General features: G+C 45.1%; 1 protein-coding gene across 1 annotated transcript in view; it reads right to left on the bottom strand.

Annotated features, from left to right (window-relative positions):
* The window catches only part of NUP205 (nucleoporin 205), an 839,084-nt gene that overhangs the window by 276,397 nt on the left and 536,286 nt on the right, over nucleotides 1–26,401 (bottom strand). Inside the window, exons 27-28 of the mRNA XM_085651995.1 lie at nucleotides 22,952–23,032; nucleotides 22,481–22,672 (exon numbers count right to left, since the gene is read on the bottom strand). Coding sequence (XP_085508121.1) covers nucleotides 22,481–22,672; nucleotides 22,952–23,032 — 273 coding nt within the window. The remainder of the gene's footprint in view (nucleotides 1–22,480; nucleotides 22,673–22,951; nucleotides 23,033–26,401) is intronic.

Raw genomic sequence — 26,401 nt, 5'->3', positions numbered from 1 at the left:
TGGAGAAAATTCTAAGAGTCTAAAGCTTCTATATGGAAAATTCCTATGTGAGCATTTCCTCTGTGGATATCATTTGACGACCTTATAAGCCCTGATGATTTTCCCCTTGAGGGAATAAAACGCGTTGGCTGAGTGTTGTTTACTCAAATGAGAAATAAATAAATAATTTTTTGATACTACTTTCAGTCAACTGGACTTCAATACCTGGTGCACCCCCCTTGTATTAATAGGGATGGCATATTCAGTACATGCGCAGGACACTGTAATTACGAGTTCCCGAGCTACATGTCGGCTTCACTGAAACTAGAGAGGTTTGGTATCACACATCTTGCACTAATAAACCCACACTGATTTCAGTGATGGATTTATTAATATATGCACCCAGAGGGCACCTTAGAGGTGTCCCTTGAAAAATCTACCAACTACTAGTGTACTGGCTGACTGGTGTACACCAGCCTGCCACCACAGACAGGTTTCTGACCACTAGCAGGTTGAGCCCTCATTTTGAGGGCAGAAACAATGCATGCTACGGCCGGAGGTGTTGTCAGCTCCTCCAAGCAGAATGACTAAGTAATCAGCATATAAAGGCAGGAGGATGCATAGGCCTCTGCTGCCTTTGATAAGCAACCTAAGGCTTTCCCAGGCAGGGGAAACTCCAGCACCTCCGCAGACCCATTTGACACCAGGGCAGGCAGGAAAAATAGCTAGATAAGAGGTTTCCCCCCCCCCCCCCCCCCCGCCCCCCCCCCCGCCCGGTTCCACCCCTAAGGTGGACCTACCTGATGTGAGCACAAAACTTAGAAATCCACCGTCTTGATTTCAGTGGAATTAGGCTCACTGGGTCAGGGTTATGCCCACTTTCCACGTGAAGTGGGCAAATAGAGGGTGCAGACACCATAAAGTTAAGTAGCCTATTGGCTACTACCTGTCACTCCTCTTAATGTCCCAAAATTGAGTATTTATGAGGCACCCCAGATACCAGAAACTCCGATTCAGCGGATCAAGAAGAGGACAAATATGGGCCACAAGACAATGAGAACTGAAGACTGCTGTGGACTTATGCCACCAAACCCTGCCTGCACCAGTCTCGACAATCGTGAATGAGTGACTCATACTGCAGCTGAGCAACTACCAAGAACCCCGGTAGACTGCTAGCCCTGCATAAATTCACAGCAATCTCCCTTGGAGTAGAGAAGCTACTCCCCTGCAGTCTGCAGGCACAGGCATAGGTCAGTTTACTGAGTTGCGCTTTCTGGGCAGCCCGACGCACCAGTCACCCAGGAAGAGGTACGTGAGCTCCTGTAGGTCAGATCTGTCCACGACCAAGTGAGAGGACACCAGGACCAACTGGAGCCACACAGAACCAATATTCTGGGTACCAGACCCCGTGCAGCAGCCAAGACCTGTTTAAGTCCAGTTAGGACTAACAGCACAGAGACTGAGCAGACGTCGAGGGACGTAACCACCACAGAGACTAACTTCCAGAGTGGCCCAGCAGTCCTGATTTTTGCACCCTCAACCGGCGAGACCGACAACCGCAAGGCACTAGGACACACAGAGCCCAGTCAACCTTTCCACTCTGCATCCAAGCACCCCAGCCGGGGTACCAATGCCCCCTTGTTCCCAGCACCCCTGTGACCCAAGCCCCCCCACTGGGAGCTCCCGGACTTGTCCCCAAGTCCTCCTTTGCATCCTGTTTCTAGGTGTCCCTCCTTTTTTCCACTGCCGTAGCGGGCAAGGCTACCAACCCGACCCGCACCTCTGCTCCCGGACGCTCTGGAGCAGGTAACGAGTAACTGTTGGTGGTACTTTGGACCTTGGTCCACTAAGACTCTAAGTCCCGAAGTGGATCCCCCCCAGAAATCGACGTAAATAACTGTATGCATCATATGCCTTTTTTCCCCACAGGGAAGCACTGCTGCGAAAAGACACATACAAGTAAACGGTTTACTTAACTGTGAAATTCAATAAATAAAGTACTTACTTGATGACAAAGTTCTTGGTATCAAAATGTATATAAAAGTACAACTTATTTTTCTAAATTGGTCTCTGATTTATTCTCAAGTGCGAGTCTAATTTATTTCCTCTGCGAGTACAACAAATGCTCAGCACTACCCTCTGATAAGCCTAAACTGTTTGCGCACACTACCAAAAATGGCCATTTAGTGTTGTCATTTTTACCGCCATAAACCAATAAGGGTTGCATGGACTCTTTATACATTGTACCTCGTTTTGGTCCACTACATAAAGAGCCAGCTTTCTACAGGGAGCAGTCTTTGAAAGGTGTCCACTATCTGTTGAAAGGTTGAGAGAAATGCAACAGACACCGGTATGACCACCCCCCCCCCCCCCCCCCCCCGCCCCGCCCCCGAGTCTGTAATGAAACGACAAGGTGTATAGGACTGAGTAGGGTTATCACATGAAAGTCAGTGGCTAATAGTCATCCTCCTACTAAGGATCACATGCACCAAAAGTGTAGGAAAGTGCCCCTTTTGACATGGTTACCTCCCACTTTTTGCCTGGTATCTGGTGTAATTTTGACTAGGTGTGTGCTGGGTTGCTGCTAACCAGGTCCCCAGCACCAGTGTTCTTTCCCTAAACTGTATGATTGTTCCACAACTTGCACAACTTCAGCCCCACTACAAGTCCCTAGTAAATGGTACCTGTGAGAAAGTGCCATCTTTCTTGTATGGTATGCCCCCACTTTTTGCTGAATGTACTTTGACTGAGTGTGCCCTGGACTCCTGCCAATCAGGTGCCCATGGCCTATGTTCCTTCCCTAAAACAAACCAAACCCAAATTGGCAAACCCTGGCCACATGTCAGCCCCTGGTAAATGGTACACTAGGTAACCAGGGCCTTGTGACCAGAGAAGGACCCTAAGGGCTGCAGCACTAATTTTGCCACCCTTAGAGGCCCTGTACCCTGACACACACACTGCCCTGGCAGGCTGAGTGTCTGGGTACAGAACAAAACAGAGAGTCGACATGGCACACATCCCTGTGTGCCATGCCCACAACACACACTGCCCTGGCATACATCAGCCACCCCTCTAGCTGGGTGCCCTATGCCAGTGGTGTGGGCACAGGTGCATGAGCCCTATGTCCCTACAGTACCCAGGTCCATTCCTGGGCACTGTAAGTGCAGTGCTGCCATTAAGAGTATATGGTGCTGGGAGCTCGTCAAACACAAACTCCACAGCACCATGATGGCAACACTGAAGACTGAGAAGTTTGGTATCAAACTTCTCAGCACATTAAACCCGCACTGATGCCAGTGTGGGATTTAATGTACAATGCACGGCAAAGGGCATCTTAGAGATGCCCCCTGAACCTAACCTATAATCAGCGTCCTGTCTGAGGGGCTGCCTAGGCTGCCACACAGCAGACATGTTGCTGGACCCCTGGGTAGAGAGCCATCCGCTCTCCTGGGCCTGCAACAATGCACATCCTGGGCAAGATGCTAGCTCTCCTCCCCCAGGATGGGCAGGGGAAGCTTAAAAGGCATGCCGCCTTTTGTGAGCTTCTCCAGGCCACTTGCTGTGCTCAGCAACTGTCCCCTACCGGTTCTGAGCCCCACTCTGGCGGGAAGACTGGCCGGAAACTCCAAGGAAGGAAAGGGGGTGTGCCAGCCTCTGCCAACCCCACCCCTCAGGTGGGGGAGGCGAGGTGAACCACATCTCCGGGCTCTCGCCATCTTGAAGATGGGAAGCCCTGCCCAATCAGGACTAGGCTACTGCCCCCTTCCCACAGGAGAGTGGCAGGATAGGGGGTGTACCCACCCCAGGGAAGGGACCTATTGGTCCCTGCCCTTTACCTACCTGTAACGCCCCCTAAATTCAGTATTTAGGGGGCACCCTGAACCTTCCTTCCTTAGATCCAGATTCCGAAACAGCAAAGAAGATCAAGAGCCAAGAAGACCTGCCGTGCAGCTGCTCACAAGAGGAAGACACCAACTGCTTTGGCCCCAGCCCTACTGGCCTGTCGACCTTCGAACCTGCTCCAGCTAAACCCCGGCATCTCCAGTGGCCAGCAACCTCACAAACCCCGGAGGACCTGGCTAACTTGTGACTCTAAGCAACTGGGACTCCCTCGAGCAGTGGTACTGCTCAAAGAAAGTAACTGACCCCTGGCATCAGCCAGGAACCGCGAACCCTGCACACTCTGCACCCGCCAAGCCTGGTCTGTGCTGGAGTGGACAAAGACCCAGAGGACGTCCCCCCAGTGACTGTGACCCCGAATCCAGCACCCAAGGACCCACCTCGACGCTCCTGACGACACCTGCAGCCTCAGAACCAGGAACCCCTCCAACCGCGACCAGCCGAGGGTAAGATTTCCCAACACCAAATGGCACCCCTGCACCTCTCGAAGTGGTGGTCACACCTGAAGAATCTTCGTCCCCGAGCTTGCAGCCTTTGTTCGTTTTTGAGCTTCTCTATTGCAATCCTTTGAGCGCCCGACGGCTCAAAAGCACCCTGCACCCAGCCGTCTGAGTGCCCCTGGCAGTGCAATCTCTACTCTACTCTACTTCCCCATTTGCCCTGAGCAAGTGACCAGTAGCTCAGCTCCCACAGCCGCGTGGCCTGCTAGCCAGTAGCCCCCAACCAAGGGCCCCCTGCCTCCCATAGGATAACATTGGGCCCAATTCACTCTGCACCTGGCTGCCCCTGTGCTGCTGAGGGTGTAACAACTGTACTGACCTGACCCTCTGAGACCCCCGAGTCTATGCCCAGAACCTTAACTCTGCCAGTCAGGTACTAACCCAAAAACCGACAACTCTCTTTTCTTCCATAGGGTAACATTGACTGGTTTCACTTGGAAATTCTTCTAAGTGTGGAGTTTCTAAACTTTAAAATATTCACCTAAAATTAACCGAGTAACGAAAACGAAAATACTCACGTGCTATCAGGAGAGATCCCAGTGCTGGATCTTGGTGCCCAGCACTGACCCTGCAAAGTAATTACAACCATACTTACCGCTAACCCAATTTTCTTCCATAGGAAACCATTGACTGTTTTTCTGTGAAATTTCTTCTAAGTGTCGATTTTTGCAAACTACAAATATTCTTTAAAAATCGCACCAACTGTGAAAACTTAATTACTTACCTGTTTTAGATAGATGTCCCAGTGCTGAACCTAGGAGCCCGGCACTGGACTACAAATGTAAGGAGAACATACTTTGCCAATAATTTGAATTTTCTTCTATAGGATAACATTGCCTGGTTTTTGCTGAAAAAGTTTTGAAGTGTCGATTTTGCAAACTTACAAATATTCGTTAAAAATCGCCTGTGTAACGAAAACACATTCTTTCAACTATTTACAGGTGATGCACCAGTGTTGGATCCAGGATCCAACACTGAGTTAGAAAAAGTAACAATAACGCCACTTACCTGCTAAATGAAATTCCTCCCATAGAATAACATAGGTGATTCTATGAGAAAAAGTTTGTGTCAACTTTTAAAATACCAACATATTGCTTAAAAATCACTACTGTAGCCAAAACGCTTTTACTCAACTGTTTACAGGAAATGTCCCAAGACCGAATACAGGATCCAGTCCTGTGGTTAGAAAAGTAATCCTTAATGTAACTAATTGCATTTAACTAGAAATTCCCATTGAGCTCAATGTATTATTGTGTTGGAAATTGTGTTGCTATTGCAACAACTGTGTCTATTGCATTCAAAAGCCTATTGCATATTGAAAGTATTTATCTAAAGCCTCTCATTCAGAGAAAGGATATTTTGAAATCCATTGTTGGTTCTAAAATAAAACAACCATATACTTTTATACAAAACCATTGGCCTAGAGTTCAGTTCTTGAGTGTGTGAGACCATTTGCTGACTGAGTGTGTGCAACAAATGCTCTACACTGTCCTCTGATACTGCCTTACTGCTCGACCAAGCTACCACTTTAGAGAGTAAGGTTATATCTAACTTTAGCCTCTGCCAAACCTCTGAGGACACTGCACCTATTTTGGAACAGTATACACAGAACCACTTTCTTACAGTACCCCTGATAACTAGGGCATTGGGACTGAAGAGGGTCCTCAAGGGCTATAGGTGCCCTCACCAAGATCATGCAAACTGCCATTGCAGCTGGCTTGTCATGGTGCAGAGAAAACCGAACAGTCGACATGGCACACATCCCTGTGTGCCATGCCTGCCAGCACTACATGTGGTATAGGTAAGTCACCCCTATGGCAGGCCTTTCAGCCCTAAGGCAGTGTGCATTATAGCATGTGAGGTCATATCTACGAGAGTGGATATGAACTGGTGATATCCAAGTTCACCCATCGATATTATCAGTGCACAGGGAAGCCTTAATGAGTACATGGGAAGGATACTCATCATTATGATGGCTCAACTGTACCCCAAGGTGTATGGTACCAAACACCTCCTCTTAAAAAACCCACAGTGATGCCAGTGCTTAATGTATTAATCAATGCACACTGAGGGCACCTTAGAGGTGCCTCCTGAAAACCTACAGACTACTAGTGTGTCGACTGACTGAACTTGACTAGCAAGTCACCATAGACAGTTTTCCGACCTCCCGAAGTGAGAGCCTTTGCTCTCGGAGGTCAGAACAAAGCCTGCTCTGGGTAAAGGTGTTCACACCTCCTCCAAGAAGATGGGCATTCCAGAGCAAGTAGCTTCAAAGGCCCTTTATTATGCGATCCTGGGTCTCTCCAGATAATGGAGGTGCTCAACCCCTTGTCTTGTCCCCATGTCTTGATTCGACTTTGGCGTTGTGTGCACGGTTCGCGATGGCTCCGATGGCGTTGGATTAACCTGATAAAGAGGACTTAGCCGTTGATACAATCTACACGCCGCTTTTAAACAATCGGAAGCACAGTCAACTCCTACCAGGAGGAGTTAGGATCTATACGTGCCTGCGAGACATCTTTTGTCCTGACAAATATTCCGTTGGACGTTCATTTCATATTAAAAGCCTGGGTTGCGTACTTTCAAGTTGTAGAGAGTGTTGGTCCTGATGAGAATCCCCGGTGAAGGGATTCAAAACGCGTAGACCTATCTTGACCTATCTTCGCCTTTGGCCAATCATCTGCTAAAACAACTAAAAATAAGCGTTTAGAAGTACTGCAAGTGTTATTTGCTGATGGCCTGATGTATTTTGTACATATAAGTGTAAATTGTTTGTTTTATGGTGTACAGTCAGTATTTTGTGAACCTTGAGTGTTGTTGTTGTCTGAGTGATTGAGGTACGCTAGTGGTGATGTTATTTACATGTGTTAATGTAGTGTAAATATTAGGAATGTATTTTTTTGTATTTTTTGATTATTTGTGAAATGCTTTAATCACTTCAATATAACCGTGCAAAATAATAAGAAAATTTGCATTAAAATATTTTTGATTAAAATCAACCAAAAAATGGTCAAAAGTGGACGTGTTTAATTCAGTTCATGTTTAAAACTCTTTTGGAAGTTTAGTGCAGCACTGGCACTTTCTTTGTTTTGTTTAATCCATGTCTTGGCGGCAAGACAGGCCGGAAAATTAGTAAAATTAGGATGTGTGCTCAAATTCAGCCAGCACCACCCCTACAGAGGGCCAACTGATGCGGAACCCACTTTTCAGATTCCTCCACGTTGTTCTGAACGGAATTAGCCTTCTATGGTCAGGGTTTTGCCCACTTCCCAAAGGAAGTGATTATATAGAGGGTGCAGACACTCTGACGGGAGGTAGCCCATTGTCACAAAAATGCCCCTAAATTGAGCATTCAGGTGGCACCCCTTGACCCAGAACTTCAGATTTGAGGGACCTAAAGACGAGGAGGACAAAGAATAGCTGCTGAACCTAAGAACTGAGGGCGTGTCGCAGAGTTTTGGCGTGAACCTCTGCCTGCCGCTTCAAGACTTGACAATTGAGTCCGGCCCAGTGACTTGCAGCTCCCCAGCCTGCCTGGCACAACAACCAATCGTGAAGAGGTAGTCATGCTCTGGAAGGTCAGATCTGTCTCACCACCGAGTGTGGAGGCACCAGGATCGACCAGAGTCGGGCAGTCCCAATCACCAGGGTACCAGACGACCTGCACCCAAGACAGACTGCAAAGAGTCCAGTCGGGACTCAAACTGTACCAGAGCTCGGCAGCCGCTGAGGGACATCAAGACCCATGAGACCCACTTCAAGAGTGCCAATCCTTAATTCGCCCTTGCCAGCTGTTGGCCCCTGACCACGAGGAGAACCTTTACGCACCAGAGCTGGCCATTTTAACAGAGCTTACTCCTATGAACTTAGATGAAAACTTCTATAGTTAAGGTCTGTAATTCACTGAGGAGTCCCAGAGAAGAACCGCCACCGAAAATGCTACCACCCATGACAAAAAATGAATATCACAGAAGTGTAATGGCTCAAATAGTGGGCTCATAAGCATAGTTGCGATTTCTTTTAAGTTCCAGGCAGGGGCTGGGGCATCTTTAGCAGGAAGACTCTTTTGAGGCTTGCCACGAAGACCTTGTTAACTGAGACTTTACAGAGTGACAAACGTTCCCTATTTTGCAGGTAGGTTGCAATCACAGCTAAATGTAAACAGATAGAGGTGTATGCTAATCCTGCTTATATCTGGGTTTTGATACTATGCATCATCCCGGTTTCTCTGCCTCTGCTGCGCAGCCAGTGTGAATGTGTTGTGTAGAATGTTGGTGTGGATGGTGATGTAATGGAATGTGTGGATTGCTGTGAGGAGGAGTGTCAGTTGGATCATGGGCTGAGCATCTGGGAGGCTGCTCCTTGCGGGGCTGATTACAAGTGTACTACTCAAGTTACTAGAAGACCATCTTCACTTCAAAGAACAATAAACTTATTCTTCAATAACCTAACCTCGACTACTGGAACTTTTTTTTTTTATATATCTTTTTTATTAACATTGCTCAAAAAAGACCATACTTTACATCAATCACATGTAGTCTTACATAGTACAGCTCTGACATCACAGCAATTGTATGAGGGATAGGCAGAGTCATATACCTTCAGTGGCTTTAAAAGGCACAGGTTGACCACAGACGACATCCACAGGCAGGAGACAAAATACCCTGTTTCTCTATATTGGCACTATGATGAACATATTTTCTCCCACTTTTTGACACTACCCCTACTTTTATACACTGTTTCCTTGGCTCGTTGGCACCAGTCAAGGACCGTTTCCCACTCTCTTAATGACTGTTGTGAAGGTGCTCCCCACCTTCTTGCAATGTTCCTTTTAGAAAGCCCAGCTGCTAGGACCAACCATACTCCCACGTGTCTGGGCCAGTCAAAGCTCCATTATTCGTCAAGAGGAGCCATTTGGCGTCCATTGGGACCGTCACTCCCGATACCCTAGACATTACATCTGTGATCTTTTGCCAAAATCGGGCAATCTCCTGGCATTCCTATAGGATATGAAAGAAAGTCCCCTCCCGTTGACAACCACCTAAAGCAAAGCGCTGTATGTGCTTTACCCACTTAAGTGTGTACGTGAATAATAGGTACGGTGCAAAATGTTAGGTTGCACCAGTCTAAATCGTGTCCGGATTGCAATCTCTCTTGGACTTTGTATTGCCTCTAGCCATTCTTCAGCATCTATGCTCCCAAGGTCGTCCGTCCATGCCGCACGCACGGCAACCAGGGGGTCTGGTAGAATATTTATTAATTTGCGATATATCGCTGATGTCGCTTTTTTTGGGGTGGGGTCTAGTAATAATTTATCTTCCCGGGGGGGGGGGGGGGGGGGGGGGGGGGGGATTCTTAGGTAGTGATATCTCTGTGTCCGATTCAATTTATATTCCTGTTGTAGATCCTCAAAGGCGATAGGAGCCTCTCCCCTCCACACGTCACCCAGGTATTCGATTCCTATAAGTTTCCACCCACTAAAGCCTGCTAGGGCAGCTACTTATTTTAATGTGTCCCCTGACCACAGTGGAGTCAGACTAGTGAATTTCTCCGTCCAGCCCAGGAATCTGTTGGCCTCCCTCCAGCACCCCACTGCTGCCCCGAGTGTGTCGGCCATTCCGGGCATGCTCTCTGGGAGTACAAGAGTGGTTCGCAGTTACCACCCAGCATGCTAGCTCTGTCCACTCTATAGGCCGGCTCGTGTACGTCTGCGTATACCCAATCATTTAGAACTAGCAATTGCGAGGCCCAGTAGTAGAGTCAAATGTCCGGGACCACTAGGCCACAGTCATACACTCCTATTTGTAGTTTATGGAGTGCTATTCTGGGAGAGCCACCCTGACACGGAAGTGTTCTAACGTCTTGGGCTATTCTTTTAAAAACTTCCGTGGGAACTGGACAGAGGGTGTTTTGGAGGACATACAAAAGGCGCGGCAAAGCCATCAATTTAAAAAGGGCCGCTCTGCCCATTAGAGACAATGGGAGAGTACGCCAGTGACGTACGTCAGCACTTAGCTGATCTATCTGGGGCTTGAGGTTTCTCTTCAGAAACTTCCCATGATCTCTGACGATATATATGCCTAGGTACTTTAGATCCTTTTCCAACACTGGGGCTGAGCACCGTGTTGGTATCCTCAGGGGAGGGCCCGATACTGGGAAGACCACCGATTTGGGCCAATTGATCATATATCCTGAGTAACTCCCAAAAAACTCAAACATATGAAGGACTCTGGCCATGGAGTGGTATGGTCTTGCTAGTTACAGGTGGATGTCATCCGCATAAAGTGAAATTCGTTCTTCCCCAAGCGCCTCTATGCCCCAGATCATTGGGTCCCTCCGTATCCAGTGCACCAGAGGCTCTAATGCAAGAGCGAACACCAAAGGGGACAGAGGGCAGCCCTGTCTAGTGCCTCTCTGCAGCTGAAAGGGTCTGGACAATGTTCCATTAACTTGGACCTGCTGTTCCCTGTACAACAGCTTCACCCAACAGAAGTTAGGGCCAAAGCCCAACCTTCGCAACACCATAAACATGTAGGGCCACTCTATACTATCAAACGCCATTGACGCGTCCAACGCCATCAATGCCGTCTGCTGAGAAGCGGGGTCCCGTGTCATATGGAGCACGCTGTACAACCTCCGTAGATTGTGGTGAGTGCTTCTGCTGGGCATGAAGCTCGGTTGATCTACATGTATAACCTCTGAGATGACCGGCACCAGCCTGTTCGCTAGAACCTTGGTTTGCACTTTCACCTCCACATTGATCAAAGAGATTGGGCAATATGAGGCGCACTGATCAGGTGGCTTTCCCTCCTTGTGTATCATCACCACTGTGGCTCCCCGCTGATCCGGTGGGAGTTGCCCCTGCTCTCACGCCTCTAGCAGCAGTCTCAGAGCGCTGGTATTATTGTGGATGCCTGACATTTGTAGATCTCATCAGGGATTCCATTTGGACCAGCTGCCTTCCCTGTGTTAAGGTGTCCCAGGGGCCCCCTTAATTTCTCTTACGTGCGGTCAGCCTCGAAAGTCTCACTCGCTTCTTTGGTTAGCGTAGGTAGGGAGAAGTCTCTAAGTAGTTCCTCACAGTCGCTTTCTGTTCTAGTGCATCTGTGTCCGTAAACTTCCTCAAAGTGCACAGCAAATGCTTTCGCTATATCTGTACTCGTAGTTTTCAGTACTCCTTTGTCTCGCACCTCAGTCACCCATGATCGCTCCCTATCGCACTTTTCCAACCACACTAGGAGTCTTGAAGCTTTGATGCCTACATCATATAAGCAATGCTGAGTTGCCAGGGCATATGCTCTCGCTTCCTTATCAGCCATGGCTTGTAAATCACGCTGACGCAGTGCTAGTCTATGGCGCAGGTCACTAGTGGTGTCTTCTTTACCTTCTGAACCGGACGTCACGACATCACGTTTTGGAGAGACTGTACTCCAATGAATAGAATACAACACTGTATCCAAACTAGGAAACACAACCTGTAGACCATGCGGAAAACATAATTCGCATGCTAAGCCTTGAAGAAGTCCCAGGGGGACGAAACGCGTCGGCTATCAGTTGCATGCTGTGTTTTTATTGACAAGATCTTATTAAAGAAGAAAGAATCTATTTTTCAAAGAAGAACGACTCATAAAATGTTTTACCAACAAGACTGTCACTTTGTTCTCTCGATTTGCAGACTATGGAATATAACCCATACTATGTGATTATCTATTTGTAAAATAGAGTGCTGAACCACTTTATGCGTTTTGGTTTTCTTCCCCATATAGAGACGTAGTTGGGTCGCGTCTCTTGTCCTTTGCACCATGTTTCTGAATATAACGTCTTAACTACAATCATTTAGTATTGACGAATGCGGGACTTGTGTGCCTTGACCCTTCCCTGCTCTGTTCACTAGTGGTGTCGCTTGAAGCCTCTGCCTCCATCAGAGTTATCTCCTGCTCTAACAACCTGACAGAACTCTTCTTTTCATCATAACAAACTGGCGATGAGTTGGTTAATCTTCTTCAGAAACTACGCGTGAGGATCTACTTAAAACTTCTACTAAGAAATTTTACTTGACATACTATTTAAGAACCTACCTAAGGATTTTACGCCCTACTGGCCCGCCAGTGTACTGCTTAATCTGACAGCCCATAGACAGGGCGCATGTCCCTGCTTAAATTCAACTTTATTCTACTGGTTACATCTTCTACAAGTCAAGAGGCAAACCTTATACAGTATGTGCAGCAGCGGTTGCTGATGGACTGACAGAGTTACATTTGATATTATCCGCCGGACACCTCACTTGGATTTCGATTTAAATCTGGTTCTGTTTCGACCCTGTGCACACACTCTGGTTGATGATGATGGCTCAAAAGATAAGAAGGGGAGAGGGGCGCTCCCATTCTTTTGCAGTGAAACAAATTTGTGAGTCGCATTTTCGGAGTGTCAAGTTACTAGTGTGTCATTTTCTCTATATGCGGCATTTTATTCAAGTCGCTCAGCGCGCATTCTCACCGTTATCAACGTGCGCCATTCAAATGGTCCGCGAGGAGTTCATACTTGCTGAGCGCGCACTCGTTCACTGCTCATAGACACTTTTCAACTCTGACGCGCCTAGAGCTATCCGGCGTGCGGGGTCTCTGCGTGCCGCCATTTTGATTTGGGGCGATCTGTCCAGCATTCGTCTAGATTCTTCCCTGCTATCTCTTTTCTCGCAAGTTGGCGTGGCATGACATTCGTGGAGCCAGATTTGAGTTAAGTGTGTTGGGAGATATACTTTTAAAAGATCTTATTTATCCAGCTGCCGCCTGAACTTAGAGACGCTTTGGAGTCTACATTGCTGCCTTTCACTGACATCATGACAATGTGTTGAATTCCATGGCATTGCATTGGGATTGAAGCAACAGAATTTTGCAATTACCTTTGGCTACCCTCTTGCAACGGCGTCATAACTTTTGATTCTAGCATGTTGTTTATATAGGTTTATATAGGTTTACTCTATTCCCTCTGTGAGATTTCTTCATTCGAGGTCACATAGCTATTCAAAGATGTCATCGTGTAAGCATTCTCTTTAAATGCTATGGTCAGTCAGGAGTTTGCCATCATTTTAACTTACATTTATTCAGCTTCTTCTCATACCTGTATTTTGTTTTCTGTTTTTGGCATGCCACCGGGGTGAGGCACCAGTTCCTTTATGAAAGAATGTGTTAATGCAGATTTTTATTATGTGTAGTACTGCCATGATAGTCAAGATGTTACATATGATTTTTTGATTCAATATTCCAGTTTTGATTTATTAGTGATACGTTTGTTATTACCATATTGCCATTACATGTGATGGTGCTGTATGTGTAAATTTTTCTGGCACGCAGATCTTCCAAGCATTTTCTTACCTGTCTGTACCTTGGACGTGGAATATTCACTTCTTGGTTGTCAAGTGTATTCTACTGTATTTTCTGCTACATTACAAGACTTCCAATGACAGTGTACTCTGTTTCACTTGTGTGTTTAGTCTCATGCTCGGTCTTGTTTGAGGTGTGACTGCACTAGAAGGGTATAGCCCACCCGTTTCTTACTTTCTTGCTTTTTAGGTCTCGCGAGCCAAAGGCTCGAAGAGACATTTTATATGTGGGATTTTCAAATTGCTACCCACAGACTTTTGGCTGGCCTAAACCTTGAGTGCACGAGATCACATGCACGTGCACAGCTGCTCCTCTGCTCATTGCATTCCCCCCTCCCTTCTCACCCAGCCCTTTGATGCTCTGCTCGATTACTTTCACTTTCGACGCTTTGACCCTTGCATTCCCCCCTCCCTTCTCACCCAGCCCTTTGATGCTCAGCTCGCATCTCCCTCCTCCCTGGGCGTGAAGGGAGACAGAGCCATCCTGCTTGATTAATGGCTTTGCATTCCCATGTGTTCCCGTAGTAAACATGTTATATTTTGATTTCCCTCTACCGTGACTCAGGGTTCTTTGGGCTCAAACGTCAGCATTTCTAGAATGTAAACCTCTTGTTGGCTGCGCTCTGGCAGCTCGGACTCTCGCACCTTTAAATTACATTTTGCCAGCGTAGCCCATGTGGAATCAGATTACGAAAGCGAGACTTGGCGCTGCCTGATGTCTGTGTAAATAGAAAGAAGAGATGAGTTTCTGTCCATTGATCATTTGCACGGAAATTAAAATACCCGTTTCTGACGAATAGTTCAGTGTCTGCCTTGACACACCAGCTCTTCCGTCTAGTTTAATTTGCGCTTTTGTCTGGAATGTTTTTTATTTTTTATTTACCCAGCAAGTAAAAAATAAATTTAAAAAATGGCACCAGCATCATACCACTGGCACGCATGTGTTCTAATGCATGTGCACACATATGTCATTGTGTATTCGTGCAATAATAAAACTGCATCATCACACCTCTTTGTTTTAATGACGCGGTCCAGCATTGCCAAAAGCAACTGGAAAAGACGAAATGTTCCAAAGGAAAGCCCTACTGTCTCTGCCAATGCTTGTTCACCTTGAGCCCCGGCCTCTCTTGCACTTGCTCGCAAATATAATTTACAATGGCACACGGTAGACACTTCCGTTTTGAGTCTATTGGTTAAAAGCAGTAAGATAACATGATGTACCAACCACTTTCAACTGCGCTGCCAAGCAGCAGGTTATGTGAAGTGTATATGAACCTCCACGTGCGCGGCGGTACAGTCCAAATGTACAGCTGCTGCTGGGGAGTGGAATTCGAGTTCTTTTTGATGCGAGCAACGACTTTGCTTCTGGTACTGTTTCCAACAAAGCCCTGTTGTGAGTGATCCTTCAATGCAGAAGATCCTTCGAAGTCCACTGTGTGGTAAACAGAGCTCAGCTCAGACACAGCTGGAGGAGAGCTGTCCAGCGGAATATTTGTACCAAGCTTCAGAAGTGTTCCCTTTAAAAACTGTGAGAACTCTTGGTATGTTTTTACTTCTTTGCATTTTAGCCTCTACGAGCGTCTCTTTCATTATTACTGTACATGTAGGGATGCCCTGATTTATTTTCTGCTTTTAGTGTGTAAGGTTTTAGTGCTCATAAATGTTAATAAAGAGCTGCTATTGTGTGCACTGTATTATGCTTTTCAATGTAAATGATGAATTTAAGAGTGGTCCTCACTGGATGCTGAAAGGCTTTCTATTGGTGCATCCAAATATCGCACCTAACTTACAGCCGTTAGAACAAACAACGCTTCAGCTAAAACAAGCCCACTCTTTGACTTTCTACCTCTTCTCGCACCTCACCCACTTCCCACCTATTTCTATATAGACTGCCCTACCCTGAGTTGACAGACATGGGTTGTACATTTATGTCTGCCTCTGACCCCTCTGCCACTCCCGATATGTTCGCCACCATCCAACAAAGGTACACCCTGTGCCCAAGTTTGCCCCACCCTTCACTACTATCACATTGGGACAGTGGTGTGGGTTTGTGTTTCTGTGCCCGTGTACCCCTCCCTATCCTCAGTTGTTCCTCACCACCCTGCATCTACTCTCTATGCTGCACCATGCCCTTACCTGTACACTGAAGCTGCTGCAGTGCATTTGTTCATTGTTTTTCCTCTGGTCACTACTCCCTTCATGTCTTCTCCACTAATATGGCAATGTCTTGTTGACCCCAAATCACTGGAGTCACAACTGGTACATTCCCTAGGCCTATCAAGGAAATTGAAACAGAGAACAGGAGACTGGCAAGAGCCTCTCACACTTTGCCACAGCATTACGTTTGCATAAGTTGGTGTGTTAAGAATCAGACCAAACATGTCAGCGTTTCTGACATTTTTGGTGGAAGCATCATGTTTTAATTTTGTGAATTTTCACGCATTGAAAGGTCACCTTTCTTTGTAATTATGTTTCATCATTTTTAAACTTGGCGACACAATCCACAAAAATGCACTCCACACCATGCCACATAATTCCAATCCGCATAAATTCACTCAACAACACACACTTCCACACCACACAATTCAACTGTACGTATATACATTCCACACCACATAAAACAACAACAAACCACATAGTTCAACTCAATACACTTACACACCACCCTACATACATCCAATACACACCACAAAAATCCACAACATGCCACAGAATTCAACAGCATACCACATAATTAAACTCCACTGCATACCTCACTACAACCCAAAAATCATTCCACATAAGTATTCCATGACACACATTCCCAGTCCACATATTTCCAGTATACTTAATACCACATAATTACTAACCACATAATTCCACTGCACACCATGGAACATAATTCCACTACATAAATCCTCTTCACACAACACAATTACACTACTAACAATTCCAATCCAACCCACACAATCGAACTCCACACAACATACATTCACTCCACTCCAAACCAAAACACCACAGCAAGAGACATCGTCATTTACAATGCCAATAGCTCTAACTCTCACAAATGCGAGACCTATTGCATTGCAAATGCTTGTTATTTTTGTTGATTCTCGGTGGGGTGCAGTTCACCCATTCATTTTTACTTCTTGTTCTTACCCTACGAGGTATAATTCAGGTTTACTTTAGTGGGTTGTAGATCGCCCATTTCTTTGCGTTTGCTGTTTGGAGACTCACTAGTGTGGCGTAGTTCTTCCGTTCATTTTTACTGCTTATATACTTTTTCGGGTGTAGTTCAGGTTTACTCTAGTGGGGTGCAGATCGCCCATTTCTTTGCTTTAGTGTTTGGTGATACACCATGCGGTGTATTTCACTCATTCTCAAATGTTCGTTCTTTTCACTAGATGCCCTTCTCCAGTGATGATGCGTTGGGTGTAATCTACCCTCTGCGTATTTTCTGGTTCAGTTGTTTTGTGCATGTGTGAGTTGGAGAGTTCCGTGTGGTGTTGCGTTATGGGAGTACCTGGTTTGTTTTTAGGTTGTGTATTTTCTTCTTTTATTGTGTTCTGTGGTTCCTTCATTTTCTATGCTAGTCCGGCCAGCAGGTGTGATGGTAACTTGGAGCATTTTGCTTTTGGATTGTATGCGTGTGGAGGACTTATACATATTTTTATATATGTTTTTTTCCTTATTATATGCAGTTTATGGACAACATCCTTCTTGCATTTCCTTGTTTTCTTTTGCTCTGCAAAGAAGGGACATGTGTCGCATCTGGTATATGTATGCGATATTTGCATTTTTGTTTTGTTGCTTATTTATATGCATCTCTTATTTTATTTTTTTCCTCCTTACATATTTCAGCATGTTTATGCATAGTCACTATTGAAGTGCTTTGTGTTTTCTTATGAAATGCTGTATACAATTTGAATTTGCAATATTTTCTCATGCAAGTTTCTTCTGTGTAACTGCGATGTTCCTACTTATATTCATTATTGTTTTTATGTTTTCAGTAAAGGGGGAAGGTGTGTTATATCTGGGTTTTGATACTATGCATCCTCCCTGTTTCTCTGCCTATGCTGCTCAGCCAGGATGAATGTGTTGTGTAGAATGTTGGTGTGGATGGTGATGTAATGGAATGTGGGGTTTGCTGTAAGGTGGAGTGTCAGTTGGATCATGGGCTGAGCAGCAGGGAGGCTGCTCCTGGTTGGGCGGATTACAAGTGTACTACTGAACTTACTAGAAGACCATGTTCACTTCTAAGAACAATAAACGTATTCCTCTATAACCTAACCTCGACTACTGGAACTCTTCTTTTCATCATAACACCTTTGCATGAGCAGGTTGAATGCATTTAACAATCCACCTTGCAGTGCCTGCCTCTGAAATAGATTGGCCTTTAAAAGGTTTAGGTGATTTTGGATGAGATAATGAGTGGTCGTGGGAAGGACTTCGTGAGCGGGAACATGGCCTCTTTTGACCGTGACTGGTCACAGCTTGGAGTCTTTCGATGTTTGGCGACGCAAAGCTTTGCCTCAAGGTCATGTATGGCCTTAGAGTTCATCACGGGCGCATTCGCTACAGGCCCTGGAGTCATGTTCCAACTCCAAGTGCCAAAGACCTAGCTGATGAGGATCTGTCTCAGACATCTGTTTGCAACAGCTCCTGGAAGGCTTGAACCCTGTAGTCTTAGGGTTGTGACATTTCCTTTGCACACTTGGAATTTTAAGCAAGAAAATTGTCTAGTCAGAGGCATAAGTGTCGCTCGAATGATGTTGGAGCGGAAATGCAGGAGGCCACCTACTGGGACACAGTGGAACTACTGAAAGTTTTCTGGGTCCGGTTTAATGCCTGGAGAATATTCAAAAAGTGAATTATTTGCAGTTAGAAGTATCTATCAGAAATTGCTAACTGCTACTGTGCTTGATCATCTAAGTACGGGACTGAGTGAATGCCTGCTCTACATAATGTGCAGACTTCAAGATCAAACACCTTGTTAAGACCCTCAGGGCTGTGATGACCCCAAAGGGTAACACTGTAAAATGGTAATGCTGTCCACTTACCACGAACCGCAGGTACTTGTGATAAGCAGAGTGGAAGGAAATGTGGAAATACGAGCCTTTGAACTCTAATATGGTCATGAAGTCAAAGTAATGGGGTGACACCCTCCAGAGGGTCATGTGGAAGTGTTCCGACAAGATAAAAGATTGAGAGCCTCAGATCTAGTATGAAATGGAGAGAACCGTCCTTCTTTGGAATTATGAAGTACAGCAAGCAAACTACTTTCCCTTGTTGATGTTTGGGCATTGGTTGTGTGGTGCCTTTGTTCATTAAAGCTGTGACCTCTTCTTGTAAGAAGATGAGATGGTCTCAGCTGTGGGGTCAGGGTGGTATGTTGGGTCAGATGGTATGGATTCCTAGGCAATAGCCTTGCTGGCCTATTGCTAGGACTGCTATACTCTCCCTGATAGGAATTGGATAATTGGAGGGATGGATGGAGAGTCCTTGCTTGGGAGCAGAGGCTCCCCTGCCAGAGCCACAACTTTACCTGACCTTACCATTATTCCCACACTGCCTTCCCATGGGTAACCCCTGCTTGTGTGCAAGTCGTGAAATGCACGATTGTGCCAAGGCTGGTGTGGTGATCTTCTCCAACATTTCTTCCTCACTAAACAGACATTAAAAAGATGCTTTTGCGCCTCTGGCAAAACCAGTCAATGGTTAACACTAGTGTTGACACTACAAGATTCAGTGCCGGCAACATCAAGAGCACAGCTAATGGTCGTGTTAGAGATAGCTATCTCGCTTGGCAACCAATTCCTTACCCCTCTTTCTAGAGGCCTCAGGAAGGTGTTGTATGAGGGCTTTGGTTTCTTCCCAGTGATACCCTTCGTTTTGTGTTAGCAAAACTACCAAGTTCAAAAGTCACTAGAGTAGTTGTCCCCATTTGAATTCTCTTCAAGCAGCGTTGGGAACCTTACTCTCCTTGTCTGACGGCACGGGGTGTCCCCAGTAGTCAGAGTGTACGCTCACAGTCTTGTTGCATGAAAAACAAAAGAGTCAGGAGGGACTTGCCCTCTAATGTACAGAAGGTCGCTGGGAGACGCCTTGAAATTTCCTCATCACCTTAGGCATAACTACCTTTTCCCTAACTGGAGCCTTAAATTTCTCATGAGATGTTTTTAAGTATCCTCTTGAGCTTTGGTAGAAAATGTACTGTGCTTTCAGTCTTTGAAATTTCTACGAGGAAGTCGTCCTCCACTTCAATGGTGTGCATCTCCACCTTGTGGTGACAAGCCACCTACTGATTAGCTTAAAGATATTCAGTAGTATCATCAGGGGGCAACAGCTTGATGAGATAAAGCTCAAGTCTGGGTCATCTGGTGAATCAACACTAGTCATCCTACGGATCATCCCAATCAACTTGGTCAAATTTGTTTTGATCACCATAATGGCTGATGAAGTCAGAGTAAGAGTGGACTGACCCCGCTGGAGATTGTGGAGGAAGAGGTGTTGGCGTAGTGGGTGTGGAGTTGAGTACCTAGGTGAAGGTGGCAATGGTGCAGGTGTTATGGGCTGTGTCCTTTTGGCACCAGACGCCAAGGTTCATTAGAAGTGATTTCCTCTTCAAATGCGAGTCTTCGCTATTTGGGTACTGGCGCTTTGTCCATGATGCTTTGCAGAAATCTGCTCAGTGTTTAGGTGGATGGAAAGCCTCCTCTAGCCTTTAGAGGATGGGTGCCTCTGAAACGTTCAATCTTGGCGCCAAAGGCCTGGTACTGGGACTGGAGTGTTGTTTAGACACAGACGTGGGCCTTTGCAGGGGTGGAGGCATGGTAGTGGTCGGCTCCTTTCCTAAGTGGCTTACTCGGCTCCAAGCCCTTGTCTGAGTGTCGACAGGAGTCCAAAAGCAGGGGTGCACAAGGCACTAAGTTTTTTTTGCCTCAAGTGTTCTGGGCTGGATGCCAGATTTGTTCGAGAGCAGTACTCTTCCTTGGCACTATGGTGTTTCTGTGGGTGGGGCTTCAGAAAGATGATCTATGCAAGGGTAATACCCACACCTACCCTTAGAATTGACTGTTTTCGGCCCCACCGGTGTGGACGTCAAATGTGCTTCCCCTCTGAGATGCTGCAAAAGCGGTCGGTAGGCCGGGCATCGGCTGCTGTGCTGGAACCCTAGAGGGCCCTGCCTCGGCTTTGAGGGGATCTTGATCCTTGAAAACATCCGGCGTCCCTACAGCTTATTGCAGATGCATCGAAAGATCAACCCATCATCACCCACCCCGTACCATAGTATCTTCTCACACCTACAAGGTGGCACAGTGCTCAAACAAGGCCTCGCTGTGTTCAGAGGAGGGCATGGGTTACAAAAGCAATGATGATTAGTCCAAGAGCATTAGATATAGCAGCCTGTACTCTGAGTCGTCACGCCTAGAAGAAATATTCCATATTCATGAGTACCAGTGAGGATCTTAACATGCAGAACCAATGATCTTTGCCTCTAATGTGCTGATATGTATGAATATTAACCCCGTACAATGCTATTTGGGCATGCAATCTGTAAAGTAGTTATCTCTGTGCGACAAACTTAACAAAAGGAGCATTAAAAAGAACAGTTGAGTAGTTACGTCATCCTGATGCCTCTATTATTCAATTATTTTGCAAGCCATTGCTTTAAAACACAAGAAAATTGTTCTAGGCTGTGATAAGATTTAACAGTTTCAGCATATTAGAGTTTCTCTGCTGAAACAAAAATAATGGCGAATTAGTTTGTCCCATGTGCATTCTGTTTTGCTAGCCAATCATCTTCAAATTGTTGGGTGTGATTTTAATAATTTAATTCATCCAAAAAACTATTTTTGATAACGCTGGTGTACTCACTTATCACCATAACCAGCATTGACGAATGGTCAGCCATAACTTTAGAAGCTTTCTAATGACTTAATAGTCCAACCCGTCAATACATCTGCATATCACTTAGAAAAAGAAACAACTCCCTAAGTTAACATTTTTACTAGAAAATACCTTTAATAACTGTGTTATAGTTATCCTGGTAAATCTGGACAGAATGACCTTTAAAACTGTTGAACTCCTCAAACTGGAGCCAATTAACCAATTCAGAAATTATGATTATTAATCCCAGTAGGGGAAATATTAGTCAAATGACCAGGAGAATAAGATTTAATGTGCCCAAACACACACACAAGTGTAGTCTTAACTTTGATAGTGAAGCCAAGAGAGATTTGTGCTTGATATTCAGTCTGCAAAATTGTGCTTTCTGCAAACCTTCATACAAATATCCATGTTAGAGAAATATCAAATCGAAATGAAACTCTCAAAAAGATATACAAAAACACCGCTAAAAGTACCTCACAGAGTGGGCAGAATACAGTTTGCCATTGTAACTGGCATGTGTGATTCTCAAAGCAAAGTAAGTATCCAACCCAAACAAAATATCAGAAAACAATCATACGGCGGTGGCCTAATTTATACAAGATCCGATGGTTTGATACTACAATTAGTGGGGGCACAGCCTCTTTGTTGTATTCCCCTCAAACACTCCAATAGTGTCATGCTTCATCATAGGAGCACCCTGGCTCCTAAAGACCAGGGTGGGCTCAACCGATTTTCAGGAAGCTCTCGTGAGAAAAAGGCAGGGGGGTTTTACAGAAAGAAAAAAAAAAAAATCAATATCATCTCCAGGTATCCCTTTAATATGGAGCAGTAGTGGTGTGATTCTCACCTTGTCGTGAACATCCTGCAGAAGGTCTCGAATTATCAACTGTCGGTCTTCAGCCTGCATGAGGTCCTGAGGGCAGGCAGTCAGTATAATCTCCACAAGCTGGCGCCACGATTCAAGTGCGTGCCTCTTTGCATAGAGACATTGCCGCAGCTTGTTTCTTTCAACCACATACTGTAGAATTGTGTTAATTTCCTAGATCGCCAAAAAAAGTGAAGATTATATTTTCAAACATCTCAAGTTAATTCTAGGTGCACCCTTTCGATATGTTTCAGATTTGTAAAACTGTCATTAGAGTTAGATGTTTAAGGATACACACATTTTAACTGCTAACTGCTCTTTCCAAGTCTTGTACTACAAGAAATGGATCATCAGTGTCACATTAACAAAGAGGATAATTTAAAAGAGGATTATTTCGAGAAACCTATGTGGTGTATTCCAAGAGATAAGATTTCAGCATTCTGTAATTCTCACCTCCATGAGCAATGGCCTCTGTCCAATGGCTGCCATCCCCTGAAGGGCATTCACCTCAGCCACGAGAACTTTGTGAAGAAGCTGAAACCAGAGAAAAGGACTCATTTTAGATACTCATCTGGAGCTGTAGATAGCAAGCCATCCAAAACACCTACATGCAAATATCAAAAAAGTGCATTCATTGTATGTACCAAGCTGCAGTTGGAGCATGCCATCCTTCTACCACCCTCATTTAATTTTTATTGATTTCAGACTGGTTACCCTACACTTTCACAGGTACCTACCAACTGTCTTCTAATTTCAAAAATCCCTTTTTACACCATCCCACCATGTGTATACTAGATTTAGTATGGTAGCCCGCAAAGCAAATCTGTCAAGTGGAATGTTTTTATATTTCTGTTACATTCTACTATTAAAAGTTTCTGTCAAGAACAGGCAGTATGCTAGTTTTTCTGAAGTGCTGCAGTAAACAATAGTCTTATTTCTGCTCTAGAAAAAGCTTAGCGGTATGACCAGCCTAGCGTGACTACAAAAACTAGTAAGGAAAATATTACCCATGAAACATCTGTTTGTGTCATGTAGTGTCTTAGATTCACATACTGTGCATACTCCTGCCATCTATTGTTGGGCCGGATATATTCAATTTGTTTTTCTTGGAAGAAGTCTTTCGAGTCCCAAGCTACTGGGACTTCTCCCTCTTGCTGGAAATGCACATGATCAGCGACTCTATTGTTGGATTGTTTTTCCTGCATGGCGGGTGAGGATGCAACATGAAGCAAAGCGATGTACAGAAAGGTCTGTGCAAAAAAGAGGAAAGTGAGATAGAAAAATCACTGCTACGGCCACAGGAGTCTGTGGAGGAGGGTGGGCGCAAGTGGGTCTACAGCACTACATGCCATGAACAGGCGCTTATTGGGTAGGTACCATTTTCCATTCAAGGCACTTGTGGCTGTAGAAACACATTCTGAGCATGGACTGTAAAACAGTCCTCTCAGAAGCGGTGGCTAGGCGGTTGGAGTTGCAGTAGATTAAAAAAGTGTAGAGTACTGCCTGGTCATCATTCGCGGGTTAGCACTTCCACACACTGTTTTGTAAAAGTATGTGGTGTGGACCAGGTAGCTGCTTTGCAGAAGTCAGCTATTGGAATGTTCTGCAGGACGGCCATAGAGGCTCCTTTTTTCCCGAATGGAGTGGACTCTAGGAGTAATGGGAAAGGTCTTCTTAGCATAGCATGGTTGGATGCACTTTACGATCCATCTTGCAATGCCTGATTTGAGTAGGGCCTTCCCTTTGTGGGGTTTGGAGAAAGCAGCAAGGAGCTGTTTTGTCTTCGTAAACGATTTAGTCCTGTCAATGTAGTACAGGACGGCTCGCTTAACATACAAAGTATGGAGAATCCATTCCGCAACTGAGTCTGGTTGAAGGAAAAAACGGAGTTCAACTGATTACGGTCGACCTGTCAGACCACGTTAGGGAGGAGTTTGTGGTTGGTTCGGAGACAATCCCATTCCTGTGTATATGGAAGAAAGGTTCTTCCACGGTAAGTGCCTGAAGCCCAATGACACATCTGAATGACATGGTGGCAACCAGAACTGCCACCTTCCAAGAGAGAAACTGGAGGGGGCAGGAGTGTAGGGGTTTAAGCAGCGAGCCCATGAGTCTTGTCAAACAACCTTGAGGTTCCATGTCAGAGCAGGTGGGACCAGAGGAGGAATGGCTGGAATTCTGAAGAGGAAGAAGTGTTGCCTGTTCTGAAGATAGGCGGCTACAGCAGTTTGGTGTAGCTGTATGGAAGTGAAAGCCAAACCACAAGTCTGCAAGTGAAAAGTGAAGTAGGTAGCAGATAATATCCTGCACTTTGGCTGCTGAAGGGTCAATGTGTTTTGAGTGACAGTTAAATTCACAGTTATTAAGTCATAACATATCAATGTTTCTTGTGTGAGTTTATAAAGCGGTACGATATCAGATACTCCCAGTGATATTGTATGTTGTATAATCTATTTATGCTTTTATGATTATATTAAGGTAAGAACTGCTGGGAATAATGAATCAGTATAATGATATCTATTAAGGTTCTATTGTTTTAAAATTGTATTCTCTCAACCACTGTAGTGCACATTTTTATCTCAACGATCTCAGTGAGTATTCTTGAAATTCCCATAATAGAAAATAATACAGATTATCTGGGTGACATAGCAGACACTTAATGTGTCTACTTCTAAGGACTTTTCTGAGGTTTTTGTCCTTTGGTTTTTAGGTCGAGCCTGGCCAGTGCATGCGCTGCTTTGCGAGGCATGCTGAATTTGAGTTTGGATTTGAAGCTCCACCCACTCTCCACCCATATTTTTATTGGTTTGCGTCACTGTCCTTTGTAAGTGCTGGCTTCTGATTCTTTATTAGGCTTGTTAGTCCCTCATAAGTACCGCCTTGTCTTCATTTGTAACCTCCCATGAGAACTGGCCCTTTTACTTCGGTTGTTACACAGTAAGTCTTATTTAGTCTGTAAGCACTATTTACTTTAATGAGTTTTTCGTACTGCAAGTACGACATCCTTTCCTAATTCAGAGTGCCATGCGCGCTTTCACTTTCTAAGCTGCCAGGACAATGGCGGTCGCTTCTTTGAAATGAAATAGGTCTCGCATTTACAAGAGTTTGAGCTATTGGCATTGTAAATGACAATGCCTTTTATTTATGTGTTAATTATCAAAACAGATGAATAAAAGGCATTGTCATTTTCAATGCCAATAGCTTAAACTCTCGCAAATGCTCTCGCATTGCAAATGCTTGTTATCTTAGCATTGTGGTAGCACTTTGACAATTGATGTATTATAATGAGCTGTTATTCATATTTAACATGTGTATATATATATATATATATATATATATATATATATAAATAATCTACTGGCGGTTGCCAGTAGATAGTTATAGTTAGGACCGTGTTTCCATAGGAAATCTCAAAATTCTATTTTGAATAACTTTGGCGCCGGTTGACGAATCCTCGTGAAATTTTCAAAACTAATGGGGCGCTCCGCTCAGCTCCTACCCTGAAAGTCTCGGGGGGGATTCGTCAAGCGGGGGCCGAGAAAAAGGGGGGTCCCAATGTGACCGCAATCCTCTGCTCATGACGTCACATATTACATCACTCATAATATGGTCAGTGGCATCACTCTTGACATCACTGATGACATCATCCTTGTGATAGAGTGGCGGTCGCGCGAGTTATAGTTATCTGAACTAACTATAACGGGGGAATTTCATTGGTTTTTTACGAGTGAAATATCCACCTAACTAGAACATGTGTGAAACCTATGGTTTTTTTAATGAATTTGCAAGGTTTTTTAAATGCTAATTCCTAACTATAACGTGTGTGAAACCTATGGTTTTTTCAGTGAATATATATATTACCTACTGGCGGTCGCCAGTAGGTAGTTATAGTTAGGACCACGT

The sequence above is a fragment of the Triturus cristatus genome, chromosome 4_1 (assembly GCF_964204655.1).
Source record: "Triturus cristatus chromosome 4_1, aTriCri1.1, whole genome shotgun sequence".
NCBI lineage: Eukaryota > Metazoa > Chordata > Amphibia > Caudata > Salamandridae > Triturus > Triturus cristatus.
Note: the sequence above shows the minus strand (reverse complement) of the source record. Positions and strands in the feature narration are given on the sequence as shown.